At 46.7% G+C, this 24,083-nt stretch overlaps 2 protein-coding genes across 3 annotated transcripts; one reads left to right on the forward strand and one right to left on the reverse strand.

Moving 5' to 3' along the window:
* Positions 1-2,539: 2,539 nt before the first annotated feature.
* Positions 2,540-17,003, reverse strand: LOC144144869 (ubiquitin-conjugating enzyme E2 J2-like). Of its 2 annotated transcripts, none has more exons than XM_077676356.1 (7): positions 16,788-17,003; positions 16,134-16,264; positions 15,712-15,752; positions 13,984-14,177; positions 12,458-12,505; positions 12,249-12,329; positions 2,540-4,065 (listed from the first exon to the last, which is right to left on the reverse strand). In XM_077676356.1, the coding sequence occupies exons 2-7, from the start codon at positions 16,247-16,249 to the stop codon at positions 3,862-3,864; spliced, it is 684 nt and encodes a 227-aa protein (XP_077532482.1). In that variant the 5' UTR covers positions 16,250-16,264; positions 16,788-17,003; the 3' UTR covers positions 2,540-3,861. The 2 variants fall into 2 exon arrangements, with proteins under 2 accessions (XP_077532482.1, XP_077532483.1); XM_077676357.1 differs by lacking the exon at positions 2,540-4,065 and adding an exon at positions 6,291-6,469.
* A 195-nt stretch (positions 17,004-17,198) lies between these two features.
* Positions 17,199-21,698, forward strand: LOC144144870 (beta-1,3-galactosyltransferase 6-like). The gene has a single exon (XM_077676358.1). The coding sequence runs from the start codon at positions 17,391-17,393 to the stop codon at positions 18,468-18,470; it is 1,080 nt and encodes a 359-aa protein (XP_077532484.1). The 5' UTR covers positions 17,199-17,390; the 3' UTR covers positions 18,471-21,698.
* Positions 21,699-24,083: the final 2,385 nt, after the last annotated feature.

Below are 24,083 nucleotides of genomic sequence, written 5' to 3' on the forward strand. Positions count from 1 at the left end.
CTTTCCAAAAACAGTCGCTCCCATTCAGCCACCGTTGTTTTAAGTGCAGAGCACTTTAGGGGCGCGCCTTGTCATCGTAGCTCGCTTGCTGGAGCCAAGTAGATCTCACACGGCGTTCCAAAATATACGTAATTAACCGGCAGTGCCCACATGCATTTAGTTAGGAACGCTCATTGGGTTTGGTTTTTACAATATTAAGCGAAAAAAAGTGGCTGTGCTTCGCCAGCACGTGCAGGAGGAAAAGCAAGCACAAAAAAAGCATAACTCCCGCTGGCGCAGTTTCAGGCATGGAGCGTGCGACCACTGAGAAGGCGGGAAATTTGAGTTGCATTCAGTGGCAGCAGTGAGCGGATAAAGGCACTACAGCCCATTATGGCGAATCACTGCTCTGCACTCCCGACAGCTTTCACCTTGAGTACAACGGCTTTAATTTTTCTGGGACACACTTGTCACCATAGACAGCCTGCATTCTGCGATGAATTTCCATTGGTCGACAATCTTCAGCTGTTAGGAACTAGATGGTCCCTCGCTCACCCACCCACCTTGGGGCGGGTTCTCTATCACGCCAGCCATGTTGCCGATGGTGTGTCCAGTCCAACACAAACCAGACATGTGAGGACAATTAACTCGCTTGTTTGTTACTGTAACGCATCTTAACACAGTAAGTGCAACATCATTGAGCTGATTGGGTGGAAACTAAGCAGTATGTTTCATTTGATCCCACCTTGTGTGTGTGTATTTGCACGTGCATGAGTGCGTTTGTGTATAAGCGAGTAACAAGCTAATTTTGACCCAAACTGCATCTTCACAACAATGTATGCCGCAATTCGTGCGTCATCACGGCATTCTTCCAAAAGCAAAATGAAAGTGAAGGTTTCTTGGGCACGGCGTTATGCCATCTTTATCGCGAGTGCACTGGCCATTCCAAGGTCAGGTGTTGCTGAGCAGGTGCGAGAGAATCAAGGATGAAGTTGAAGTGCTTTCACTACCTTGCAGGTGTCTGCTATATCTACAGATAGCTTGATAGAGGCAGCTACCTTGCAATATAATTTTGTCTTGCATTCTTGCAGGGAAGGGTGTCGACGCGAATTTTTAGGCGCGAGTAAAGAAGTTTAATGATCACTGGTACGTTCATTGCCCAAGTAAACATGACGCAATTGCACGACACACTTTCTATACAAAGCCTGGAAGATTGTATTATGCAGCCGATTGGGCAGGGTTATTTTGGTGTTTTCCTTTAGTGCGCAGCTTCGGGCTGTAGGTGACATGCAAGGTAACTTATATGCGTGTGATAGTACGGTATATAGTATATTCAATGTATTTTCATAGAGCCATTGAAATGGCAAAAGGCATTAAATTTACACCCTTGAGTAGCAAGGTAGTAGAATTCTTCACCATAGAAATGTACTAAAACATGAGCAAGGTTTGCTTTGCCTGTGTTAAACATTTGCACGGATGTTGCAGCAGTATTCGTCAGCCACTCAAGGAAGGGGATGCGAGGGTCTGTGTAGACTACAGGCTTCCAGCACTGCAACGCTATAGCAACTGCCAAGTCATTACTCAATTTGGGGCAGCACAGGCTCAAAAATGATGGATGCAGCACCACTTGAAAAGGATGGACAGCAGACTTTTCACTGCCGAGTGCATGCCTGGGCTGTTTAAAACCCGTTTGCCCTTTTTACCTCTAAACAAAGGCGCATTTACTGCATGTACAGCTTTTGAGTGCAGCACAGGTCCAACGCCGGAATTGTAGAATGCCACATTGGGAGAGGGCCTTGAAACTGCTCGTGCTACAAAATGCACGCGGCATGCCTGCATTTTAATGGCGAGAGCCGTCCTATTTGTTTTGCGACATCTGCAGCCGCCAATGGCAGCAGTGCAGTCGCATGCAAGGGGGAATTCTAAAAGAAGCTTCTGTTGTGCATTTCTGGCGGGTCTCCTTCCCGCTGCGCGACTGTGCACATCCAAGCTTCATTGCAGTCACTTCAGGAGTTGGTTCTACAGAGCATCTGGTGGCAACAAGCAATGAGGTAAGGTTCAGCCCAAGGAATTGTGCTAAACCAGAACTCTTAAGGCCATCGCTGCGCATCCTTTTCTATGCCATTGCGTAAGGGACCTACCAATTGCGTTCAGCCAAGTGCGGGCTATTGTTTTAGGATGGACGGATACCAACTAGCCCAGCTGTTGATTCTGTTTAGAAAATGCTGCTATGCCTAAGATCATGTGAATGCAGTGCTTATCTAGATTTAGGAGTTGGAAGGTGGTCATTGGCTAGACATGAGACATGCCTTCGAGGCGCTGTTGAAGAACAAGTGAAACTTCTTGGCTGCATGATGGCCGTGCCGAGGTCTTGCAGCTGAGCAAGTATATTTGCGCTGCTGTGAATTGGGCGGCAGTTCTTCATTCCAAGACAGCAAGCTGAAATGTGCAGGACGGCGTCCAAAACAAAAAACAAGCTCAAGATGACAGTGCAAGGCAGTGTTTGTCAGAGTGAGACCACAGGGAACACTGTTTTGGTAACTGCAACAAGTGCCACAGGTTTGGTGCTTTAGTATGCGTGTTTTATAAAAATCCAGCAGCTACAAATTTCAGGTCAAAAAAAAAAAAAAAGTCTTGTATGACAGCAACTTTTATAACAAGTGTAAACTAAAGAAAATTTGCCATCCACTTGAGGCATCTTTGAACACCATCGCCTCCAGATGCGCTGCCATTGCAGTAATCTCCAAGAGTAATGTTTTGAATCCACAAACTGCACTTTCCGGTCATTCATTGGCACCACACAGAAACAAGCACGCCGCACAAGCTTGGAAACCAAATGTACACGATTCACCTTTCGCCAAGACAAAGCAATACAAAAAGACACCCCCAGCTAAGAGCTGCGAATTTCAGATCATTGAGTGCAAAACTAACACAATGTAAAGTATGCTTAAACAATTTGCAGTTTTCGAAGATTTCTTTCATGGTTAACATGTCCAACATCATGTCACATTTTCCTGCCCTGGATAGTCTCCCCCTCTTCTTTTACCACAAGGGAAACATACTTTCCACATTTCCAGTTGGACATTGCAGAATAAGGCCTACTGGTAAAGCAAACAATCCCAGCGCTCATACAGCGTATGCACATCCTTATATTTAGCTACATTCACTGAGCCAACATGCTGTAACACTCAAAAGCAAAAAAGCATTTTCCACGTACTCGACAACCACTCGCACAGCTGTCAAAGGGATGTCGCCCGTTTGACAGGAAACATGCACGCTTCGAATTTAAACATTGACGAAATGCTCCTGGATTTTATTTAAGCATTAAAAACGCTGCTATAAGCTTTCAAAGGAACAAAAAGCAAAAGGAATGAGAACGGCCGCATTGTAGCGCATTCCTTTCACACCTGCAAGGTGCATTTGCAGACTTTGCTCGAAACAGTGTCATTTTATTTTCCTGTTCGGAACACAGTGTTGCTTCGAGCTTTCACACAAGTTGATAAAACCCAAGCAGTTTTTCGTAGCTACAAGCCAGCAGTCGGTGAGAGAACAGGGTGAACACAGGCAGACATTACTCAACTCAAGACCTGAGCACAAAAAAAAAAAAAAAAAAAGTTTTTTCAAACGGTTGCATGGTGCAGGCACCAGCAGCAACAAACTGCTGGCTCCACCGTCTAGGACGACACTCTCCTGTAGAAATATGCACACACACACACACACTTTTATGTACAGTAGTTACCTATAGACAACAGTGGCACATCAGGAAGAGCACTCCCCCTCTCACTCCCCCGTCCCCAACCCTCCCCCGCAATTTTGTTGAGTCCCAAACTGTCCGCAGCACGCACAACGTCCAGAGGGCTTGTGGGCGCGCGGCGGCTCCAGTCACTTGGCGCTGAACGTCAGCACGTACTTCACGGTGTAGGCAAACGCCGCAAAGCCGACGATGACGAAGATGTTGGCCAACGTGCTGCCCAGAAGGCCGTAGCCCTGGTCGCCAAGGCTGGTGCCAGATATGCTCCGTTCGGCCAGGTAGGCGTTCTGGGCCTCCACCTCTGTGTTGCGCTTCTGGATTTGCTCCCTGATCTCCTGCAACGGCACAGGGAGCACACACTCGCTCACTCCACACCACAACCACCACCAAAACAGCCAGTAAGACGATAGCACTACAGCACGATTCAAAGTTCCCCGCCAACACCCAACTGATAGGCAAGCTGATGGCTATAGCTTTGACATGTGAGCCATTCTCAAGCAACGTGTGATGCTGGCGATACGGTAATTCCAAGTTGCGTGCGTTACTCAATCCTTTGGATTCCCAAGGCCAGCAATGCCAATTTGGCCAGCAAAGCCACCCCGTTTGTTTGTTTTTGAGTTTCACCTGCACAGCACTTGCTACAGTACGACAACCAATGGCAAGAAAAAATTATGCTGCCGAGTCTCCTTCAATTAACCATTGCTCTAAATGACTAAAGAAAAATGAGGAATTTAAATGGGTGCTGAGAAGAGAAAGGGCCAAGAAGGTTTGAAAACTCTACTGGCTAGACCTACTGGCTGAACATTTACATTTACCACTAGTAATCACAGGAGAGAAAAGTTGTTTATCTGTGTCAATGGTTTCGAAAGCACACATTGCATGTGCCAGTACTGTTGATCCGAATTCAGCCAATGTTCAGAGTGAAATTCTTGTTATTCTTGGATGAAACTGTTATTCTTGGATGAACAGGATAATCAGGCGGAGCTTAGACAAGCAAGTCATCAACAAGCATGGCGAGAACAACAGTGTAAAGACTGGACATGCAAACAGCAAAAATGACACTGCCAAATTCAGGTTTATTTTGCCAGTTCTGAATACGTAAGAAGGGAAAGAAGGAAACTCCACAAACAAGCCCAATGCAATGCAGAAGTGTGGGCCCTAAGTCTTCCGAGTCCCTTTTAGAAAGGCGAAGTTTCCTTTGAGACGACATAAATGTGCCAGGCCAACCAGAGCTTGAGAGAGCTGCCAGTAGCAGCTGGAACTCTTGCTGGTTAATGTAAAAACCTTGGGAGAGATTGCACAAGGCAAACTTGAAGTGGTCTGCTTTCTTTTTTTGATAGAAACGGACTTGCACAAGTTGAACTGCTCCCCAGTGTTTGGGCACATATCTCAGCTCGCAAGCAATAAAGCTTAGAATAGAGAAAACTATAGTGTTGCTTCAATCTCTAGGCGTTAAGGACTGTGCCATCACCAAGTTACACTGCGTGGTCCAAGTTTCAAGGTAGACCCGAAGTGTTGTTGAACCCATGAAATGCTTTTTGAATGCAGTCAACAAGTGCGTTCTGTGTTTACATTACGCGACTGCAAAACATCTGAGCCAAATATTGTGGAGCGGCGCACTTTTTCACGCAACTGTCTTCCCAAAAGCAAACGCCTAAACCCAAGCACGACCATTTTCTGTAGGGCGCTCACAGGCAGCAAGTGAAAAAAATTAAAGCTGTTTCACTCAATGTGAAAGCTGTCGGAAGTGCAGAGCAGTGATTCGCCATAATGAGCTTTAGTGCCGTTATCCACTCACTGCTACCACTCAATGCAATTCAAATTTCTCGCCTTCGCAGTGCTCGTGCGTCCCCTGCCTGAAACTGCGCCAGTGGGAGTTCTATTCTTTTTGTGCTTGCTTTTCCTTTCGCACGTGCCGGCATTGCACTGCCACATCAACCCAACGAGCATTCCTAACTAAATGAACGACGTCGCTGGTGGTTAATTACGTATCTTTTGCCTCAAATCTACCTGGAGTTTTCTTTGCGCTAAGCAACGTGGAGATGTATGACAAGCACCAGCGGTTCACAAGTTTAAAACGCTTATGGCTATATAAACAGCTTGGCTTTCGAAGCCTCTTGGGATGCCACGACGACAGAATGCCGTGTGGCCCTACTTGGGTCCAGCAAGTGAGCTAAGTGCTCTGCAATTAAAACACCCGCAGCGCACATGTGGTTGTCCATACAGCACATTAGAGAGCGGGCAGTGTTAAGCGCCATTACATCGATTCCTGCCCTAATACTTTTAGGAATAACTTTCCTTTAACACCTGACGTATCGTTGTAGCCACTCGAGTATCACCGAATTTTTATATCACGATTGCCAAACGATTACACTACGCAGCGCTATAGGACAACCAGCACATTCAGACTGTCGTTGAAATGTGTCGGCATGCTTGGGCGTGAAAGGTTAAACCGGCGTCAAAAAAGATGAGTTTTATTTTTTCAGCTTGCCTTAAGTCATGTTTGCCAGCAATCTGAGATTCAAAGGAGGCAAGCTGACTTCAGCTGCACAAGCAGACAATTTTTTCTTTTTTTTCGCACACACGAAGGCAGCATTAGCGATGCGGACAACTTGACGGCAGACGAGTAAGCTACTGAGATTTTCGACTTGGCCAGAGCCTGCAGCAGCGGAGTGGAGTCAGGAGCTCCCACCAGCGCCCAAAGCAGCTTCCGTCTTGACTTGGTCGTTTTTTTGCCCCCTGCACCGAGATTCTCCATTCACCGGTGGATCCTCTGGCTGCAAACTCTTGCGAAGGCATGCATCAACAGGCCCTTGAAGGTAACTAAGAAGACACTAGTGAATCTTGGGCTAAGAGCACTTCGTAGGCTACTGTGACACAGCACAGGGGGCAATACAAATCGTGCAAAGAAAAACTGTGGGGCTCGTCGGTTATATCGGTCCTGTGCTGCCTGATACACAATTTGGTATTCGTTTCTCACGTATAACTATCATCTGACACAAGCCTAAAACTGATATTCAAGGAGTAGTTGTATACGCCCACATTTGTTCCCTGTGCTGTTTCACAGTAGTTTTTTTGGCGCTTGCGTGGTGATTGAGGATGCGTTTTTTGCCGATAAATTGACAACAAAGGTAGGAAATTCTCCCGTTTGCCTTCTAGAACTTGCTTTTACACAAAAATATACCGGGCACATTCTCGGAGCAACTGAATAATTAGCCTAGAAAAAGCCGCCTGACGCCAGTATTCATGCATTTACAAGAACAGAGATGCTTTAGTAGCCTGTCTGGCATTTCGACAAGCTCTGCACGTTCATTTTCAAATTCAGATCAACAGAAAGAGCGAGAAAAATGCGAACAGCAATGCCTGGCTTTTTGTACTAGCCCTTTTATAGTCAATTGAGAAGTTGATGTTGCTAAGTAAGTATGGCTGCAGCAGAAGAGCTCATTTAGGGCAACATGACTCCAATGTTCAAGGAATAGTTGATGTTGCTAAGTACCTAAGTATGGCTGCAGCAGAAGAGCTCATTTAGGGCAACATGACTCCAATGTTCAAGGAATAGTTGATGTTGCTAAGTAAGTATGGCTGCAGCAAATGAGCTCATTTAGGGCAACATGACTCCAATGTTCAAGGAATAGTGCTGCCCGCTCAGCTAAGCATTACAAGAACTGCAATGTGTGCCAGCTTACAGTGTACAGCGGTAAAGAGAAGCAAATGAGGTTGCTTAAATTGCCTGGTTAAGAGGTGATTGCACAACAGCATCATCTAATCTCTTGCCAAGAAAACAAAAAAAATGAAGGAAGCTCACAGTAACGCGCAAGGTTTAAGTCCACAATTGTAGCCAATTCGATTTTTTTTCGCTGCAGCAATGACCTTTACTCCATCATTGTTGCTACAAGTGGGAGCTTCTTACATTTCTTTTTGGAAGCGATAATCACTGGACATCACCTTGGAGGGGCGTATGCTATGATGTGTTTTTTTTCGTTCCGAGCAAATGTTGCCACGATTATGGCGATCACTAAAGTTTTTTTTTTTTTTGTTTTCAATCTTGGCCAATCCCCCTAAGTGGGTATGCTTGTCTTGACAAACATGCACCGGGGACGCTGGGAGGTCGCCACAAGGCACGCACACACGAGCGCTTGGCATTTCCTTGGTTTTTTTTTTAACTGCCGAGTGGTTGCCGCAATCTTGCCCAATCTCCCTAAGTGGGTATGCCTGGCTTGACAAATGTGCGCAGGGGACGATGGGTGGGCGGGCGGTCGTGGTGAGGCAGGCACACACGAGCGCTCGGCATATTTTTGGTTTTGTTAACTGCCAGGCTTTGGTAGTTTAACAGCGGACACAAAAAAGTGTGATTTGCTAAAGAGTTTCGCTCTTAAAAGTAGGGATTAATTTTTTTCTCACGCACCATAACAGATACTTCGGAGAGTGCATTTCTGAAAATTACGCTTGCGCCAACTGCACTGATTTTTTGCACGAGGCATTCAACGTAGGGTTATTCAAGATGGCCTTGACCTCACCTACAAAGGTAGTATGAGCAAACTTGGGGGCTAGAATAACGACCTTCATCATGCACCCTCACATATTTCGGCTATTACAGGCTCTAAACTTACACCAGCCTTGAACACTGTAGCACACAAGTGCAGCTACACGGCTTGCTTTTTACAGCACAGCTCTGACCACCTGTCATTATTTGCATAAGGACTCAGTCTGTGGCACCTCTTGAAATCACCTGATTTCCTCCTTTCATTCCCCATTGATTAGATGAGGTACCTCTCTGTCCTGTTTCATCTTTCCGTATTAAGTGCAAAGATTCTATTCGTGTATCCCCGACATGATTAGCCAAGGAGATAAATGTAACTCAAAACAGTCTACTGCAAAAAAAAAAAAAAAAAAAATCGCCCACCTCCCCACGAGGGGAACCCTGTGTAGATGTGACGCATCGTGGGGTTCACTTGGTGTTTCTGTTGGATTGATTCTGAAATCGCGTGAAAAGTGTCGGGAACGCGTATGATTATTATGTTTTATGATTATTATTATGTTTTATTGGCCAATTTTGGTCAATCTCTCTAAGTGGTATGCTTGGAGCTTCGCTGTTGCAACGACCTTCACTCCATCATTGTTGCTGTAAGTGGGAGCTTCTTTTCTTTTATTGCAAGTGTTAATCATTGCCCCATCATGCGTTGTATCAGCAGCTTCTTGACGCAGTTTGAATGAGTCAAGGATATAAGGCTCGTTCGAAGCATTTGATTCTGTCTCGGTTTTGTGACGCAGTGGGAAGAGCACCATGTACCTCGCGTTCCGCCCACAGGGTCGTGGGATCGAAACCGGGCGCCGCTATTATTTTTTAGGGGCGAAGCTCCTTAAGGCGTGGGTCTGTGCATCCTCGACGTATGTATGTAGCCACCTCTAGTTTAGTTCTTGGATTGTTTACTAGATGGCGTGGCTACCTCTAGTTTAGTTCTTGGATTGTTTACTAGATGGCGGTACTTGTATATGATGAAAAGATGCGCTTGGATTGTTTACTAGATGGCGTGGCTAGCTCTAGTTTAGTTCTTGGATTGTTTACTAGATGGCGGGGAGCGTTGTAATAAAATCCGTTCGCTGTTGGTGCGCGCTCGGAGTCGCCCGATGGATAAGGCTGCAGATGTGCGAGCCCGCGAGGCAGAAGCGCTCCGTGAAGCTGCGCGACGCCGCCGCCAAGATCCTGCCTAGAGCCACTAAATAAGCTAGTGGCTCTAATCCTGCCGTACGAGAGCGGGAGGCCGAAGCGTGTCGTCTGGCTGCGCGACGACGCCGCCAAGATTCCAGCGTTCGAGAACGAGAGGCCCAAGCGTCACGGCAACGGCGCGAGGACCCTGCCGTACGCGAAGCGGCACGGCTGCGGCGCGTAGAGGATCTCCAAAACGTCAGAGAACGGGAAGCGGCGAGAAAGCGCGCGTATCGGCAGGCAGACCCCGATGCAGTGAGAGCTCGTGAGGCGTCTGCAAAACGCATCAGGCGAGCTCAGCCCCAAGGTGCCGACGCGCGGTTTAAGCGAGACTTTCTAGACGTTACGTTCGGACACAGATGTAGTGGGCGAACTTTCACTGAAGAGTCACGGTTTTACCGATGATTTCCCCTCAGGAGCTTCGCCCACTCATCATCATTCACCCCGTGGATATGCTGTGAATTTTTTTTTTATAGGGCAGGGTGAGGGGTGTGGACGGACAACGCCGTATGGAGGGACAAGGCGAGTGAATGAGATGCAGTCGCATCTAAAAAGGAAAGCACAAGTAACCTAATAATTTTGAGAACGATCATGTGAAGGTAGCAAGATGTCCAGTGTCAACTGTAAGCGCTACCATGTAATGTGCCAGCGCTCTTCTTACGGCTTTGGCAAACGGAAGCATGCTCTTTATGACGCACATAACTGTGATTCTGAGGCGAGAGGGGAAAAGGAAGACGTTGCGTGCACCACGGGTCCCTCATAGGTTGGTCTGTCCCATGCCGTACTTGCATGTGGCCAGTTCTGCCACTAATTTTGCATCAAGCTTCACGAAATCGCCCGGAATTTTTTCCCCTTTTTGTTTTTATTCCAAATTTATTTGTTTCTTCAACACTTTGCATATCTCAAGCTGTGGACCATGAGCCCTCAGCTAATGTTATTTTGGCCCACCCCATTTTGCAGTAGCACACGTTTAGACCAGTACTTATCAAGCCTTATCATTTATGGATCCAAGACTTATCATTTATGGATCTAACGACATCCATTGTACTAAAATCTCAGTTGCCAACACTACCCCAAAGCCTACATAAATGTTCCCCCTTAAACACACATGGGCGAGTTGTGATCAGCACAACAAAATCTAGGGATGAGCGTTGCAGGCTAGATGGTTGTTCTCAAATAGTAGCATGCACTCTTAAATACCGTGCTTTTGAGCGTATAACCCGCTTCAAAAATGTCAAAATTTCAGGGGTAAAGCAGAGGTGCAGATTTCCTTCGAGGTACTTTCCTTCGAGAGGTGCGGATTACGTGCGAGGTATTTCCTTCGGTGCAGCTTCACGGCAATGCGCGTTGTGCTGTGATGCCCCTACAGCATCATTGGCTAAGCCACTATTATCTCACGGACAGTGCTCATTTTGCACACACAGCTCAAGGATATAACTTGAGAAAAAAATATTTGGCAAGTCAGCTAGAGTTCTCCACAAAGGAAAAGCGCCATTGAAGAGTGCGAGTGCCAATACTAAAAAACAATAAAAACACCGCTATGCTATGTACTATGATAGCTACGAATTGAATTTTGTTTGAAATGAGGCGATGGCTTTCGCTGCCATACTGGTCTGTTTTTGGATGCTTAGTTTAAAGTAAACTGTTTCTAACTTTTAGCTTTTTGCTGTACCATAATTGTATTCTTAAGTCATACAAAAATGGTAGGTGGTAACTCCTCTTAATGTTTCATTGAATAGACCATTCAAGGCACACATCAAGCATCTTTATGTTGAATGGATGGCTGAAGGTCTCTATGACTTAATGCCAACAGGCCGCGTCCGTAGGCCTGATGCTGCACTGTTTTGTAAGCGGATCGTCAAGGCATGGAAGGAGATTCCAGGAGAGATGGTTCACAAGAGCTTTAAGAAATGCTGCGTTACAAAAACCATAGATGAAACGGCCAAGCAATAGCTCTAGCGAGAGCAGTGACTGTGTGCTTGTGGCTTAAACTGTGCACAAAATGTATGAAATATTCAAAACATGAGCTTTCTTTCATCGTCAAATGTGCCACATTGCTTTAGTAGCTTTAGCCCAGCCTTTCCTGTATGAAATGTGCAGGCAATACGTGGAGATATTTGTTTTTTTTTTTTTATTTGTAGACTGAAAGTGTGGGTGCAGGTTATATGCAGATGTGGGTTATACGTGCAAAAATACGGTAGCCACAGTAGTCGAATTCCCACAAGACAACCCTGCAGTGCTTGTGGGGTTTATCACGTGGCCTTAAAGGCCAACTGCACTCAAAATTTCGACTTCTTGAAAACCCTATTTCCGTATAGTCTGCTTAAAAAGAAAGCAACATGCAAAATACAACAGCTGAAATACGCACGTGGACGCCGCAAGCGGCCAGCAAAAATCGGCGATTTTGAAACCGAAACCGAGGAGAGCGCGGCCATTGCAGTGATGTTGCAGCCGTCCAGCGAGCGGCCGGACGGTCACCAGTTCGGGAGAATGTCTGCGCGCAAGCTCTACGCGCGCACAGGGCAGCAGAGCTCGACCGGTTCTCCCGCTGCGTGGCTGGCCAGAGGAAAAAGCCACCGTCGGCTGGAACGTCACAGGCGCGTCATGGCTGTTTACGCGATCCGCCGGCAGGTGCAGAGTGGTCTGCGGCGGAGCCTTTTTAAACGCTTCTGACTGATTAACGAGGCGTTTCACGGGGCTACCACTTGTGTCTCAGCTTATTTGGGGGTACTTACTACGCATTAAAAACAAATTTGGCCGAGGTGAAATTTGAGTGCAGTTGGCCTTTAAGCATGCATATAGTTCTCTTACCTCAACCAACTCCGGGAAGAGCTCACAAAAGACTTCGTCCTTCAGGTTGAACTCTAGGCTTTCTCTCGCAAGCTGCCTTTTCTGTGGGGACAAGAATGGCAAAGCCACATTTCTATCACACGTGCAAGTACAAGCGGATGACGTGTGCACACTCAGCCATGCTCTTCCTACCCGGTAAAGTGGACACAGCAGGCCACCCTTCAACTCACCTCTCTGTCAGTTGTGTCAATGCTCCCCAATGTCGGATTCTTCTCCACCTGGAAGGATGACAAAGTTCCATGTAGAGCTTTCAATTTCCCCCCCAAAAGACAAGCAGATTTCTCAAAAGCAGGCTGCGGACATTGCGCTAGTTAACATGATTCGTAAATCCTGGTAAATCTTATCTTTTGTTTTAAATTTAAACTACACTAGAATTAACCCCCGCTCAACGCTGCACAGGCAAAGGCATGGAGACAACTCCAAACTAACACCTACCTGAACCCGGTGTCCTATACAGTAAAAGCTCGTTAATTTAAACTCGAAGGGGACTATAAAATTGTTAGAATAAAGTGTAGCTTGATTTAGCAGGCAGGTGCTAGAATGAATGGAAATCGCGCCACACTGCGTGGGCAGAACACAAGGAAGTCACCTCTGGACTCGTTATCGCGAATTAGGCGCTACTACACGTCTGTGGCAGGTGATTTCGTAAATAATGTTCTGTAAATAATAATGGCATGAGCCGGAGCACTGGCGTCGGTGCCCTCTCTAGAAGCGAAATAAGCTGTTGCAGGAGCGTAGTGTGCGCGCCACGCTGTTGTTTTTCTGTTTCATTGCTTCGCTTCTCTAGTAAATTTGGTTTGGTTTGGATTTGCAACACATTGTAATCACTCTGGGCCGACTTTTACTGCGAGGAGCATGAAAACCAGGGGATCATAGTTCGAATTAACCGTTCTGGATACCGACACGTTCGAATTATCGGTAGTTTTCCCCCATCGAAATATACAGGGCTGTGCCAGGACAAGGGCTTGAGTTCGAATTAACGAGCTTTTACTGTACGGCCCCATCCACCAGAAATATCCTCAGGTAAATGCAAACACTGCAGCCACTGCACAAACCTTACGCACATATGTGTAAATGCCAGAAGAAACCACGCAACAAGACCCTCCTAACCCCCTCCCATACACAGCAAAACACACCAAGCACTGGGAGACCCTGGCTCACAGCTCCAATCCCCTAATGCTGCTATGCCTTGTCCATATGGCCGAAGAAAGTACCATGAAGCAAAATCTTCTGCCTGACTAATGTGGCAGAGAGAGCCCAAAGCTCTTGTCTTCTGGCCAAATAAAATTATCTCTCACTCTTTCTCTTATGCTATAACTATACTATTTGGGCCTCCTTCAGTTTTTCAATGCCGCGATAAGTGCCATGCGCACATGCAGTTTTTTTGTTCCGCCGTCAAAAAGCAGCAATCACAACCAGCAATCGGATTTATGACCTCAGGCCCTGCAGGGTCAAGTTAACGAAGTAACAGAACACAAGCCACAAAAGTGACAGTCACCGATCCATTGCGCTCCCGCACCACCCCCTGGTTCCATTCCCCGAAGGACAAGGGCCTTGAATGGCTGCCAGTCGCATGTGCTGGAGACAATGGGTCAGCTTTCCATAGTCTTTGGGGACAATGGGTCGGCTTACCATAGTCTTCTAAAGACAATGGGTTGCCTCACCATAGTCATCTAGGGACAATTGGTCGGCTTACCATGAAGCTCAACAGGCCAGTCAGGATGGTAGCAACCGACCAAGCAGGATTCCAGCTGTCTGGATGGAAGTCCGAGATGCTGAGACATAGGCGCGTGTTGCACTTGAACCGGCCACTCGGTGTGATCATCAGGATGCTCGGTGGTTTGAAGGGGAACTCGGCCGGAAACAGCAACTTCCCGTGGTAGATGCCATCTGCACCAGGGGTGTCCGTCCCTCGCACCTCACAACGACGCTTTCCGTTCACACAACCGTGGATTTCTAGTCACGCTACCACTGCCAGGCCAGTTAATGTAACTACTCAACAGTTACCAAAACTTCCGGTTCCGTTTTTCAAGGAAAAAAGAAAGTGATGCAAGAACAAGAAGCAGCACTGCCAATCAAAAGTGAAACCAGTATAGTGGCACCCTACTGCAATCACTATTACAAGATAAAGGTGTAATGCAACCTATCATAAACATTATGGCAAAATGATAATCGTTACTCACTTAATTGGTACTTGTGTAACTAGCAAGCTCAAATTATACTATGCAGGTGTCTCTAACACACGTTTTTAAGTGAAAGGCTGCAACAATTCCCTAGTTCTACATTTATTTTCCCCTTTACAGTGTTTCATGCTCTACATCACTATGTCTTGGAACACATCCGCGTTTGCATCAGCGAGTAGAGGGAACCCTTAGCGAGAACGTACTTTTCTGCTCGCATCTAACTGCTGCTTTTGTGAATGCATGCTCAAATCACTCATGTAGACCTCAGCACACGTCCTTAGCTTTACTTGTTTGCCCTCCTGCTTGGGCCTGATTTGTGACCTGGAGTACCAACAAATAACTTAAATTTTTAGCCCAAGGCCACAGCACATACACTTGGTCAGCCCAAATCACCAAGTTGTGGTGGAGTAAGGGATGCACTCTTGAATCCCATTCGGACCCAAACTGGCCTAACTGTCTTCTTAACTCAACTACTGTGTTTGTTACGCCTTCAGCTGTTGGCCACTTCATGTGCTGCTTGTGCACCAAGTACATTAGCTTTCCAACCTGCTGAGTTAACTAATGCTTTCGCTTTAAAATCAGGCTGCGCAGTTTATGAGTAGACATTTTTTCACGCTTCAACCGGTTCCCACACATGATCCGACCCTGCTTTGAACTTCTTTACAATGTTCCCTGCGCTCTATATTTTGAATGCGAGAACACTTAGAGAGATAGGGTCCCCCCAGTTTCGTGGCCCTGCACTGTCCTCGAAATAAAAGCTATCACGAGAAAAAGTAGAGTAGAGACAAGGTCAACATCTTCACCCACTCTGTATCTTTGTTCCTCCACAGATTCCCCTTCCCAGACAGGCACCTCCAAAACAGCCGTAGATCAAAATCTGACAAAAGAGGACAGGGAGCCTAGTGCCTTCTTATCTCCCCTACATTTCCAGATATCTCTTTACCCCCTCCACCCTCTCCAATGAGTGTAAGAACTCAGTATCCAAAAGTAGACACTATGATTTTGATTAGAACTATACATTTAGAATCAAACATGCAGTCACATTTTCCCATACATACACATATATTGAGAAAAACTGTACAGTAATATAATGACAGCTCTTTAAGAACACGTGCAGCATGTTCATCACAGTCATTTAACGGAAAAGGGAGATCGCTTCTTCAAAACATTAATTATAGCAAATACACCACGAATTCCAGGCTCAGTTGGGAAAGAACAGAAAGATGCTGAAACGATCATACCTTCGTAGGGTGTGTTCTCTGGCCCTCGTACAACATAATGCCTGAAAGAAAAGATTAGAGTATTACCTTGCTACCACCACAAAAACTTGCTACTGGCCTCGCATCTGCGACTTAATCATCAGTTCACCAAAGCAATTAAGTGGCTACAGGCGTCACCTAAACTTAAACGAGCCCGCAAATTACCGACTGCGTGATCGAAACGTAATGGCCCACATCACCAACATGTTTAAGGTTACTTCCACAAAGGATACAAAGCAAAGGATACCTATTCTTGCAGTCGGACAAAATTGTCTGACGTGGAGGTTTTCAGGCAGTACAGTTCGCGCACCCGCGGGCCGACTGCGCTTCATTTGAGTGCCGAACAAGCATTTAACGTTTGCATGCATGCGCCATCAGAATATAATCCGGAGAAATGAACTTACCATTCAAGGATGTTAGACGGCAATGGATGAGCGACAATGTACGGTACCGGGTCCCTGACCAGCCTTAGGTAGTCTTGCCGAAGTCTTTGCGCGGCTGTGTTGTACTTCTTATTCATCCCAGCTGTCTGAACCTGCGCAACGCAGAAGAGACGTTAGCGCCATACGAAATGCACAACACGAAGCCTACATCGTAAACGTTGCTCTGTCAAGGTTTTTGTTTCTTCCGCAAAAAAAAAACAATAATTACACCGCGCGTTTCCTCATCACAGCGTTAGCGAGAACTTCGCGCTTTCAAAGGAAGAACCATATTGGTACGCACCCGCGCCAAACACGAGCACGAATTTGAGGCGTTACGCTGCGTTTGGCGCACTTTAAGAATATAGCTGGAGTAAATTAATCGGCATGCCCTCGTTATGTTCGCAAAGCGACCTCGGTGAGCGGTTTCACAAGTCTTCCGCAAAAGCGCAATGTAGCAGTCCCGCTTCCGCCAATGGAACCAGCCAAACCTCCCCCAACACCGCCGCTCCCTCCACAACAGTGCCTCTGTTGAAACCCTCCATTCTGTGCCGACAACACGAAGGACTGTTTCATCGCGTAAAAGCACGCCATTTAAGCAACTCTAAACGGGGGCAAAGAGAAAAGGCATTGCAATACCTTGTAATTGGTACTAGGTGTAACCTTAGGTGAAAGCCGTTGTCACTGAACACTGCATCCGACGTTAGCGAACTGCACAAGTCTGCACATCGAAGATGTTTCCGTGCTGCTTCAGAACCAAGAACAAACGATTTACACGTCATGAAGTTTGACAAACGCACAGCCACAGAAACACGGTGCACCGTTCGCCATGTTCTGCAGCAATCATCAAAAGGTGGTATCGCCAAAACGCGAAGTAACATAAAAATGTTGCAATGTTTTTGAAATTATAAATTAATTTTTTAGTAAAAAAACATTTTTGCTTGTCATTAGCCATTCTTTATTTGTTTTCAGACACACATTTGAGTATTTATTTTTTGAAGGTCCTGCTTTGTTTGTTTCGCCTTTTAACAAATTTCCGCTTCCGCATTGCTGCTTTGAATAGAAAGCGATCCGGCAAAGCAAAGTAAACAGCTTTTAAATTCTGTGTCTGGACGCAATCGCGTACACAAATTAGACCGAGTGTTGGCATTTACCGATAGTCGCGAATGGTAGTGTTTGGTGCATATAAATGCATTGGCTGCAGAGTTTCTTGGGCTGAATGTTTCGCTGTAGGGCACGGTGATGAGGTCTGCTCAAAAACTTTTCGCACTTTCATCAAAGTTTCGATACCAGACATCCCATTTCTTCCGATATTTTAGACCCTTTTGGTTTCTCTTTGGAGTGTTTGGTGCACTCTTCCTTGGTTGGTGTTTCAATAGTGCGCCAGCTTCGATATCAGTAGCGCCCAAGAACGGCAGTGAATGCACGTCTCGAGGAGGGTGGATTTACCTCTTCGTTGCTATACTGTCCTCCCATGACAACGAATCACTGCGCAATGCCGCGCGCCGAACGTGGCTCAAGTTCGAAAACAGGTCTGTGCTCGACGTCAGTCACCGTTTTTTCGTGGGCATGGTCGGCATTCCAGTGGACCGGCGGGCCGCCTTGGAGCGCGAAGCGTCCCTGAATCGTGATTTGGTGCTCCTGCATGACGTCCCCGACGAAAACCGGACGTACAAGCTCCTGCGAACTCTCGCGTGGATTAGCCATAAATGCGAGGCTCGATACGTTCTCAAGCTTGACGACGACTCGTTTGCAAGGCCGGATGCGATCGCCTGGGAACTTAGCGTCGCAGAGCGGAATGTGGCTCACGAACCGCGCCTTTACTGGGGTTTCTTCGCGGGCGACTCGCCAGTGGTAACAAGCGGCGAACGAGCCGAACCCTCCTGGTACCTGAGCGAGCGGTACCTACCCTACGCCTGCAGTGGCGGCTACGTCTTATCGGCGGCTGTGATGCGGTACATCTACGACCACCGTTCGCTGCTGGAAAGGTACGCGAACGAAGACGTTTCTATGGGTGTCTGGCTGGCGGCGTTGAAGATGAACCGCACCCACGACAGGCGCTTTGACACCGAGCACCGTTCGCGGGGTTGCTTCAACTCGTACCTGGTGACCGGCAAGCAGACCGAGGCCATGATGGAAGAGAAGTACAGGAGCCTAGAAAGGAACGGCATCCTGTGCCCGCAAGAGGTGCAGCTACGTCCTTCGTACATCTATGACTGGGGAGTTCGCCCATCTCGCTGCTGCATCCGCAATGCGAGCGACATATCTTTGCCCAGGTCTCAAGAACTGGGAAAAGGGAACGAAATGCTTGTAGGTCGTTAGACTGATGCGGGTAGCGTTTTGTAGTGTTGGGGGCAAAAGGCCGCAGGGTAAGCAAATGGCTGCTGAAATACACCGGCGCACTTTGGTGACGGGACCATGAAGACAGCAAGCTACCTTGCTTAATTCGAGAGATTGGGCTTTTCATACCTCACTACTACACTCTTGTTTGATGTTATCTAAACGGTACGTAAGCCCACCACTAGCCATCAGCCACTGCCATTTCACGTCCTCAGGTGCCAAACCACCATCTTGGTGATAAGTCTCAGTTCTGCCTGCAGAAATTACTTCGTTGACAATGTGCATCGGCTCTGCTGGCCCACTGTCACTGCCCCATCGACTCGCGAGTTGCATTACCTGTATCCATGTGCCCAACAATACCTGCCACTACGGACTTGTCTGACGTAGGACTCCCCCCTATCTAGCCTCAGCCGATCTTTGGCAGTTCATGCACTTCTATGTACATAGTCCCTTCTTGTTCCACTTCCCGTTCCTAGGCTTCTATCTGGTTCTTTTATTTGTGCATTTGCATAACAGTAATGCAGGCCTTGTGACTTTCTAAGAGATCATTGAAGGGGCCATGCAAACAAAATACAAGTTTGTTTTATTCGAAAGATTTAGTGTTTTATAGTGTCTCCAGCGCTTGACCAGCAGCAAACGATGCCCAATTCACTGCGAAATTAATCAATTTACGTTAAAATTTTGATTCTCCCGCCCAACCGTGTGTTTTCGGGACGTCTGCCGTAAAGTCACAAGGGCAGGTATTCAAACGTACTTCCAGTGCATCCTTAGGCTCTGCAGCCTTGCTTACTGTCGGTCCTCCCAGATGGCACTGCCATACTTAGCCGCGGACCGTTGTCCGCCCTTGCTCTGATTTTGACCTTATTTGCACCTGGCTTGTTTTTGTTAGGGTAGAAAGTAATCGTTTCGTGAAACATGGGGTATACTCGACAAACAAGGCCACGTTGAGACAATGTCGCTTATGCAAATCGGCCAGTGTCATGTGAGACAACTCCAAAGCGGCGGACTGCTGTGCAGCTAAAACAAGCATAGTGCGTGCAGTACCAACAGCAGTGTGCATCGGTACTTCTATGTTTGCGTGTATTTTCATAACTGTCATTGTTTACCCCACCGTTATTACTGCTGTGAAGTGAATATGCATTATTACACTTAAGGGAAAATAGCTCGTTCTGCAAGCTTATAAGCCCTGCCTAATTTATGTTTGCTTTTGCCAGCCTCAGCTAATTGCACAGCTGGGCATATGACATCATAGGTTCTGTTGTGGGAACGCATGGCCATTTTCTTTTTCCCTAATTATATAGCTTATTTGAGCAAAGTGTGCGTTAAAAGTGGTGTAAGTATGATTTTCACAAGGCAATCTTTCAAAAGAACCAAACTTGCGTTTTGTCTGCATGGCCCCTTTAACCCATTCGTGGCACTGTAATATTGCGCATCTTGTGTGGATGCAGGGGTTGCTGTTAAGCAGCACTTCATCATTCGTGGGAAGGAGCATTCTGTCCTATTAAACAGGCATGTTGCAAGCGCAGAGGCACCTGTGAACATCATGCCAGGTCTCAACCCCGTGCATCAACCCATCGTGTAGCAATGCATTTCTGTCATCACTTCTGCATTTTGCATACTTTCATTAACAGTAAATTTCAGTTTCAAATTTATTCAGAAAAATATGAAAGTAATGTATACATTGGGCAGATTATGCAGGAGGAGTTGTCAAGGTTGCCAAACTGCAATGACCCACTTTCGAGGATGCTGGCTGTCAAAATATTCTGCATGTTGAAACGTGTTGAAACGTTTTCTATTGTTCGCTCCTCTTCGTACTCAAGTAATCTGTCATTTACTGTTGTGCATAATTGCCATGAACATTGCCTACTGTTGTGTGCATCCTCCATTTGTACAAATGAATGTGCAGATGGGATACAAGGTCACTCATATTTGTTTGCAGGGTTAAGATTGTCTTCGTTGACAGATAGAAGCATGGTGACCAACTAGTCATTTCTTCGCAGTGTTGAATTTTCTGTATGACTTTAGAGGCCTGACAGCCGTGAATTGTGTTGAAATCTACAATTTAGCCGTGTGTGATATGCAGCACACTCTACGTGGCATTGATGAGCTCTGTGGAAAATGCCCAGCACTTGAAGACAGCCTCTGAGTGTCGCAACGTAAGAGTAACAGCTGCCTACATTATTTGTGCTCTTCAGAGAATGCAAGGCTGCCGCTATCAATACTATATTCAGGCAAAACTTGTGGCCAATAGCTTGATATACTTTCCTTAAACACCTTCGGTGATGCCCGGTGGAAGCTTTTGGACCACATTTTCTGTTGTGTTGAGCTCGTGAGAAAGATAACTTCTCAGTCAACTCAACCTTTGATTCTTCTGATCAACTGCTCTCATGTTCCCATTCACGCTGCCAGTACGTCGTACAATTTGCGCAGATTGATGCATGGTGCTTGTTCCCAACATGTGATGCCAGCTCTCTGAAAAATGAGGCTGGCTGGTATTTTATGTGCTGGAAGTGTTGGAAGTCTCTGCACAGCTTAGTGGAAGGCACAATGGAAGTTTAGCTTACTGGCAATCTCCCTTGCTCTTCACTTTGTGGGATCACTGTCAGCCTGTTGATTCCACATCGGGGTCAAGGTCCCCTCCAGTAGATTAGGATTACATACTTGTATCATGAATCTTCTCGGACGTTACTTTTGAATGAAAATTTTTCTATTGCATTTTTTTCAGAGTTTGGGAACATATACCCTTGTGTAAATTTCTAATGGTAGCAAAGTTCTGTTGTTTTTGCTCATGATGCCTCCTCGCAATAGAGCATGAAGAAATAAAATGCTGACTGTTTCACATGCAGGCTGTGCACTGGCTTCACTCGTGTAGATACATGAAGTTCATTAACACATTTTATGTAGACATTCATGGTTTTTGTCGTTGTTTTTCCAAGCATTTAATTTTCTTTTGAGTTCTTCCAAAATGTCTCAAGCAGCTGGTAGAATCACCAACCTGCCGAAAACCTGTAATGTTTATGTCAAAGAATCTTCCTCAGTTGCCGTACCTTTAGGACCTTTTAAGACGGAACTGTGTTGATGTACATAATTATATGTTTGATGTTAATATATGTATGTTGCGACACCCAATGTCTATAAAGAAGCTCATTTTAAGGGAAATGCTCAAGTTGGAGTAACAGAGCTTAATAAATGGTGACGTTTTCTCATGTGCGTGGGCATGCTCATTTGTCTGTTCTCATTTGTGTGGTTGTTAGTACTTCTGTTCACATTACAGGTAGGCACGGGAAACCCAATTATGTTGTCTTTTTTGCGTCCTCGTTCGTTTTTCTGCTCTACGCAGATGAAAATGTCTGTAAAAAGTTGTCTGTATAATGTGGTTTTAGCATAGCGGCAAGTGTACGCTACGCTAAGGACGGCGGGTACCAGGACCGGACTGCACGTGCGCGTGCGGGCACGGCGACGAGGACCTATATGCATCAAGGTGTATGCATTTTCTAGTAAGCACAGCCAGCCGTCACATGGAAGAGGCGGAGCCACAAAAACGCTCAACAAACAGTAGCTGAAACTGACCTAAAGCTAATGGAACTGCCGAAAATCCCATTTACAATGCATAAAGTGTCGTAAATATACTATATGTGCAATAAATCTGTTAATCTTCAAGTATGACAAACCATTAGAAATGAAAAGAAAACAGCACTGACGATCGGGTTGGGATGTTTGATATGCGAGAGTGAGAAACCACTAGACTACCAGACCAAGCAATTTTGAGCAACTCAATTGAGTGCCAGAAGCACGTGGATATGGCTTGAAACATGCCCCTAGATGGCGCTATGCGTCACTTGGCTGTAGATTTCCTGTATGCCGCGCAGCGCAAGAGTTGTGCGTCTGATTGCCACATGCCGCGAGTTCCACCTTTCGACAGCAAAGCCCCCTTTCAGTGCTGCGCACAAGACGCCGTTTTCAGTCAGTTTTGCTCAACGTTACTGTTTTGCTCAAGTGACCGGCGCTGCAGTGGTTGCGGTGCCGACGGAAGCGGCGGCCGCTCAGCTGATAAGCAGCCGACTATCCGCGCAGTCTCGCTGTCCTGCCCGTGCTGGCGCACGCATGCGCCGACTCCGCAATATATACCTCATATTCACCAGCGCTGCAGAGAGCAACGAGCCCAAGCCTTAAGCAACCAGCGGGCGTCCGTAGGCCGTCCACTGTATACGTCCATTCCGTCTCTAGGGACATCTGCAGGCCGTCCGTTGCAGGGCCAATGGGCATCCCATGTTCATCCGTGGGACGTCCGAAGTTGGATGTATTTCGGATGTTCAGTAAAAATTTTCAGAATCAGCTGTTTTATTATCGAGAACCGTATGTTCCTACAACCGATACTACACCGCACAAGCATTACCAGGCAGACAACCGTGACGGCACCCGGTAGGCGACCGGCACTACCACGCGTGCGCAGAGGCAAAAAAACTGGTGCGCATGCGCAGTTGTATCGGGGATCGTACCGGAACCGGTTCTCCGCTCTGCTATAACTCTGTAAGGATACATGAACACGGTAAACTTGCTTCACACGTTTAGTTGCTCTGACCTGACGACGCAACAAGCCCTGACGGACAGAGCAGCCAAGGTCGCCCCGAGCAGCTGCGGCTGCTGGCAACCCACCCCGCCAGGCCCGATTTGAATAAAGTGTTTCTCTCTCTCTCTCTCTCTCTCTCTCTCTCCACGCCGCTGCCACTCGCGGCGGCGGAATGGCGGCGGCTCCTACACGCGTGACGGGTGGCTTTCCCGCACGACTTTACAACTCAAGATGGCGGATGAACGCGCAACTCTGCTCCCAACGTCTGCTCCTCTAGGGGAGTTATCATCATCGTCATCACCAGCCTGTCTACGCCCACTGCAGGGCAAAGGCCTCTCCCATTAATCTTCAAATATCCCGGTCCTGTGCTAACTGCGACCAATTTATCCCCGCAAACTTCTTGATCTCATCTGCCCATCTAACTTTCTGCGGCGCCCTGCCCCGCTTGCCTTGAAGGGGAGCTATACACAGGAACTCTACTTGGCTGTGCTGCCTGGGGGATCGGCGAGGCGGGCCGCCCGTCCCTGCGGAACGAATGCGCACATGCCCAGTCGGGTGCCGGTACCCGCCGACCGTAGCGTAGCGTACGTTAGCCGCTATGCTGCCAGCGAACAACGTCAATGATAGCATACAAAAACATGCATGCCCTTCAGGAAGCGCAATTACCTGTGTCCAGGTGCGTAGCCAGAAATTTTGGTCGGTCGGGGGCTGAGATTGCACTTCGACCTCCTTCATATGATTTTTCAAGGGATTAAAATATGTATAATAAATACGTAACTACTAATAGATAATATGCATAATTATTAGTTGAAATTTATAACTATTAACTGATAATACATTACTATATTACTACAAAGAACACGGAAAATAAAATACTTCATAAAAAATTTATTCGCATGTTCCGAGAATTCTGGCGCCAGAATTGCTATCACTGCTCGCACTTTTCTGTTTGTCTACATAAGAAGAAATAACACAAAAGAAATGTGGAAATGTAAAACAAATAAAACATGTATGCTTAACAAATA

The sequence above is a fragment of the Haemaphysalis longicornis genome, unplaced genomic scaffold (genome assembly GCF_048455015.1).
Source record: "Haemaphysalis longicornis isolate Haplotype H1 unplaced genomic scaffold, Haemaphysalis longicornis Haplotype H1 scaffold_7, whole genome shotgun sequence".
Classification (NCBI taxonomy): domain Eukaryota; kingdom Metazoa; phylum Arthropoda; class Arachnida; order Ixodida; family Ixodidae; genus Haemaphysalis; species Haemaphysalis longicornis.